At 30.6% G+C, this 4,648-nt stretch overlaps 1 protein-coding gene across 2 annotated transcripts; it reads right to left on the bottom strand.

Moving 5' to 3' along the window:
- Window positions 1-541: 541 nt before the first annotated feature.
- On the bottom strand, window positions 542-3,657 carry LOC110029924 (anthranilate O-methyltransferase 1-like). Of its 2 annotated transcripts, none has more exons than XM_020732417.1 (5): window positions 3,637-3,657; window positions 3,208-3,320; window positions 2,710-3,111; window positions 2,107-2,376; window positions 542-1,127 (listed from the first exon to the last, which is right to left on the bottom strand). In XM_020732417.1, exons 2-5 carry the CDS (start codon window positions 3,286-3,288, stop codon window positions 738-740), a joined length of 1,143 nt encoding a protein of 380 aa, XP_020588076.1. In that variant the 5' UTR covers window positions 3,289-3,320; window positions 3,637-3,657; the 3' UTR covers window positions 542-737. The 2 variants fall into 2 exon arrangements, with proteins under 2 accessions (XP_020588076.1, XP_020588075.1); XM_020732416.1 differs by lacking the exon at window positions 3,637-3,657 and adding an exon at window positions 3,459-3,592.
- Between the last annotated feature and the right edge of the window lie 991 nt (window positions 3,658-4,648).

The following is a 4,648-nucleotide window of genomic DNA, read 5'->3' as shown; positions in this document are numbered from 1 at the left end:
TCATGAAGTTTGCCAATCCACGTCTTCTTTCTTAGAACTCATTACTTGTGTATCCTATTTATGGTGGATCCCCAGGAGTACTGCACATCAAATGTAACACATTTTCCCTTTCTAACAGGTTCCCTTATCTTCATATGTCTTTGTCCTATATATTTGTATTCATTTTCGTCGGCTTCATTTGCAAGTGAATTCCTTGTATTGCGATCCACTTGTCATTGCTTGATGCTCAGCACACATGTTTTGTTTGCGTTGATGTTCGACTATCACAACAGATGACATTTTCCTGACGGGCTCTTTATGAGCCCCAATCACATGGGTATTTCAAACTTTTTCTTCATTAGGCATTTTTATTTTGTAACATCTATGACCTAATGCACTCTAGCAAATAAAGATTCACGCTTCTTCCTCTCAACTATTGTTGCAATCTAGTTTTTTGGACCCAAAAAAAAAAAAAACCATTAACTATACTGATAACAATTGGTGTTAGAAAGTACTTTGAGAGAAATAAAAGTAATGAAGCAATCCATTGCACAATAAAACCAAAGAAAACATTTATTTTATTCCAAGTTGAGGATGATGGATACATGAGAATAGTAAGGGGTATATGTTTCCATTTATTCTTCTTTTAAAGTTTGACAATCAAATCATTATTTGCTTGGGAGAACAATAAATTTTATTTTGTTCTACTCTGAAGCATTAAGATTGCTCACCAAACCATCTTCACTTATATATTGCATTTATTTGCATCCACGATGTGCTTGCACTTCACCTTTTAATTTCAAAACAAGAATGAATACAGTGTACTTTGGTTTCCCATTATACATGTGCCTTGAAACATTTTTCGCATAACGTGAAAATAAATCTTCTAAAATGTCATCTCCAAAATGAGATGCTGCTAGAGGTCCTACCACTGCTCTTATGTATTTTGCAACGTTTCTTCCACTCGAGCTTTTGTCTTCCACAAAATTTTCATATGATTCATCAAAAGGATCCCAATTTGACTCAAAAGATTGTGCTTGTTTAAGATGAAATGATCCTTCCATAGTGATGATAGATCTCACTTCTTCCATCAATGGTGCATAGATTGGTAAATTAAAGTCTTTTAGTTTATCTTCTTCCACTAGTCCCTGCATTCAACAAGATAACATTATAAGGAAGCTTCTTGTGTAGTAAGGTCAATACATTAAGTAGTTACTGAGATCAATCCTAGATGATGGATTAATCTATAGTATATGTAAGCATATGTAGATTTTTTTAGCAGAAATAGATGTGCTAAAAAAATATTTGGATGGGAAATTTACATACATAACAAACAGTTCTTATGTATTTACATTTATAACACCTGAAGTTTTATATTTATTATTTGTTATTAGAAACTTATGCAAGAAATTTTGTAATTAACTTTTAAAAACCTAATGCGATGTCAAATATTTGAGTGGCATTGCATATAAATATGAATGTTTTAGTGCTTGATATGTAAAAATATGAGTATTCATGGACAATTTAACTACATACCATATGTAGCATGTAACAAGAATAGTTATTTTCTTTACATATTGCTTAATTTTATTTTTAATAAAGTACACACTTTGTTCTCTTCGAAACATAAGAAAATAAGCAATCATTTCATAAGTATTAATTTTTATTTTGCACTAATAAAAGATAATTACACTAACATATTTAACATAAATGTGGACAATGTTTAACATAAATAACTTTAAAATCTCTTTATAAGTTTTGGTTGTTTCATAGTACTTAAAAAAAGCTAATTAAGTGATTGTTATCAATAGCCCAAGAAAAGATTGAAAATATATGTATTACTGTTCTTTTTCTAGTACCACTTGAGAGAACAAATAAAACTAGTCGATGAAATAAAATAAAATAAAAAGTTGACTAAAACATGCATGATCCAGGCTGAATGATGGAATTTGATGACTCAATCAATAATCTATCCAAATATTTTGTTGAAAGACAAATATATAATTTCCTATTTGAAGTAGCACTTTTCATTAGAATGTATGGAAATGGAACAATTCATAAATGGCAACATGCAAACAAAAAGGAAAGACTATCTTAGAGAAAAAAATTGATAAGATTAATATCTACCTCAGAAACCATTGCACTTAGTGCTTCAGCAAGAAGTCCCCATAAGTATATTAATTCACCGCTAGATTGAATGTCACTTCTTCCCAAAAATGATAAGATCATGCTCCCTCCAGAAATAAGCTCCTTAGAACGGGATTTGAGGAAATCCGAGAAGTCTGTTTTAAATTGTTCTAAGTACAAATGCGACAAGATTGAAGAGCTTTCATTATTGATATATATGGCAGTCCTATTAAAGTGGTCAAAGGCTTCATCCTTTAGCCCTTTAGGTACCTAACATAAGCTTAAGTTAATTTGGAGAAAATAATGCATGGATTGCAAATCATATGCAGAATATTTATGTATAATATATAACATTCCATAAGAATGTCTTAGAAGGTAAATCTTTACATGTTTACTCAAAATTTTTGCCTAACTTCTTACAAGCTTCGGAAAAATAACATATTTTAAACAATCTTATTTGGTTACTTTTTAATATCATTCTTATTTCTGAACGCTTTATGTACTCTGTAGATGTCTTCATGCCAATTTAAAATATATTGTACTTCTCCTTTATTATTTGTTTATGGCTTCTCCATTCCATATATGAAGAAGATATAGACGAACCTGAGATAACCACATGAGGCTGTATGAGGAGTGGAAAAGCTGCACACTTTTTGAAGGAAATAACCTTTTATAAAACGAACCAGGGGATCCAACAACATAGAATGGTTCATACTTATCCCCTTTCTCTTCTCTAAATTTCTTCTGATATTGCACCGATAATTGGAACATAGTGTTGAAGTCATTGTCAGGAAGATCATTAAGATAAAATTGGATCTCAGGCTTTTGCCGGCTCAAGCTACAGCAATACTCATCCACAGTATTGATGATCTGAGAGAGCAGGAGTAATGTGTTGGGACCAGAGGAGCATCCCAAGTCTGCCACAACAAGCTTTTCTGGGAGAGTTTTACATATTTCTCTTACGGCTTCTTCCACTAATGGTTTTGTCATAATCACTGCCTTCTCCTATATATCAATCACCAGAAAGTAGGCAACTTTAAGCAATTATAACAAATTGAGTTTATGAAATGTAGTAGCAGATAAATCAAAGAGCATATATACTTGAAGCCTGGAGTTTTTAGCGTAGCTGTTCTCTCCGCTACCTCCCATCATTGAAAAGACCTGCTCCACAATCATGGTCATAATCTCCTCTAGATAGAACTCGTCTCCACAATCTGCATGGTTATGGTCAAAACAGTATAACTTTAGAAAACAATTCATGTTTTGTGCATGTTACTTGTATACAATGAGTTCACCGAATTCAGTGGAGATTTTAAGGAAAATAAAGTTTTCATGTCAAAATTCAAGCTTGCCTGCAATTTAAGTTGTGGAGGCTATGAATGAAACATAAAATTAATATTGATTCATGCCAGCAAAGTAAATGATAGCAGAAATCTTCTGTTAACTAAGTTTTAGAGCTGAAATTTCTTGTTACAGATCTAGAGTCGAAGAAAAAAAGAAAAGACAGAAGAGAGGAACAGAAAACTATACCTGTTGTGACTTTGAGTTCCCTTCAATAGTACCGAATTTATAGCATAGATATGGGCTGATGATTTAGAAAACATAAGTTGATTTATAATTAGATTAATTTTCTAAATATATTTAAATAATTAAATAAATTTGAAAATTCTTAAAGCTCCAGATAAAAAAATGACCAACGTCGGAGGCAGTCTTTGTTTATTATTAAATCAATAGCGCTCCTGTGGATTCATTTAAAAATAATTACATTCTTTTTGTACTAATTTAACATATAATTAGTTAATCTTAATTAGAACTCAATCAAATTTAAAAATAAAAAAATTTTAAATAAATGTACGCAATATTTTTTAATTCGTAAACTTGATTGAAAAATCAACAAATTTAAATAATATAACTCCGATATCGAAAAAGTCGATTAACAAAGTATTATATCATTCATTCTCAATTAGGGGGTGTAAATGAGCCAGAGTTGAGCTCAAGCCACCCACGACTTGAGCCTGAGTTTGATTAATTTGATCGAGTTCAAGCTTGATTTTGAGAATAATTCTGCAACTTTGAGACGGCATGTTTAGTATGAAAAGGATAAAAAAAAATTTACTTCAAACTAGTGTTATAATGAAATGACAAATAGTATAAGCACATAGGAGATAATGAATACGAAATCACTTGATATAGAAATGTAAATATAGTTTTGTTTAAACTTTTTTAATAATATTTAAAAATTTTTGTGAATTTAAATATATTTTAAGAATATTTTTTATTAACTAATTTTTAAACAAGCCACCTCACGAGTTTACGAGTGAGTCTGGGCTGGCTAGTGCATGGCATGGGAGCACTCAATTAAAATATTTGAAGGTGTAAAATAAAATAAATAGATAATGCATGGTATTTTATATGAAAAGTATATATATATATAGGGTTATATATACTTTTCATATAAAATACCATGCATTATCTATTTATTTTATTTTAAAAGGCCATAGGGACTGTTATTAATAAAGGATGAAATTACAGAAAATAAGAT

The sequence above is a fragment of the Phalaenopsis equestris genome, unplaced genomic scaffold (genome assembly GCF_001263595.1).
Source record: "Phalaenopsis equestris unplaced genomic scaffold, ASM126359v1 Scaffold000610, whole genome shotgun sequence".
NCBI classification, from domain to species: Eukaryota; Viridiplantae; Streptophyta; class Magnoliopsida; order Asparagales; family Orchidaceae; genus Phalaenopsis; species Phalaenopsis equestris.
The sequence above is the reverse complement of the archived record's forward strand: the minus strand, read 5'-3'. Positions and strand labels throughout refer to the sequence as shown.

What these genes read in the sequence shown, in the direction of transcription:
- LOC110029924 (XM_020732417.1), bottom strand. Translation starts at nt 3,288, where the DNA reads ATGACCATGATTGTGGAGCAGGTCTTTTCAATGATGGGAGGTAGCGGA. An exon ending in CTAAAAACTCCAGGCTTCAA is followed by an intron (nt 3,112 to 3,207) that starts GTATATATGCTC and finishes ATTGATATATAG; the next exon opens with GAGAAGGCAGTGATTATGAC. An exon ending in TAAGTGCAATGGTTTCTGAG is followed by an intron (nt 1,128 to 2,106) that starts GTAGATATTAAT and finishes TGTTGAATGCAG; the next exon opens with GGACTAGTGGAAGAAGATAA.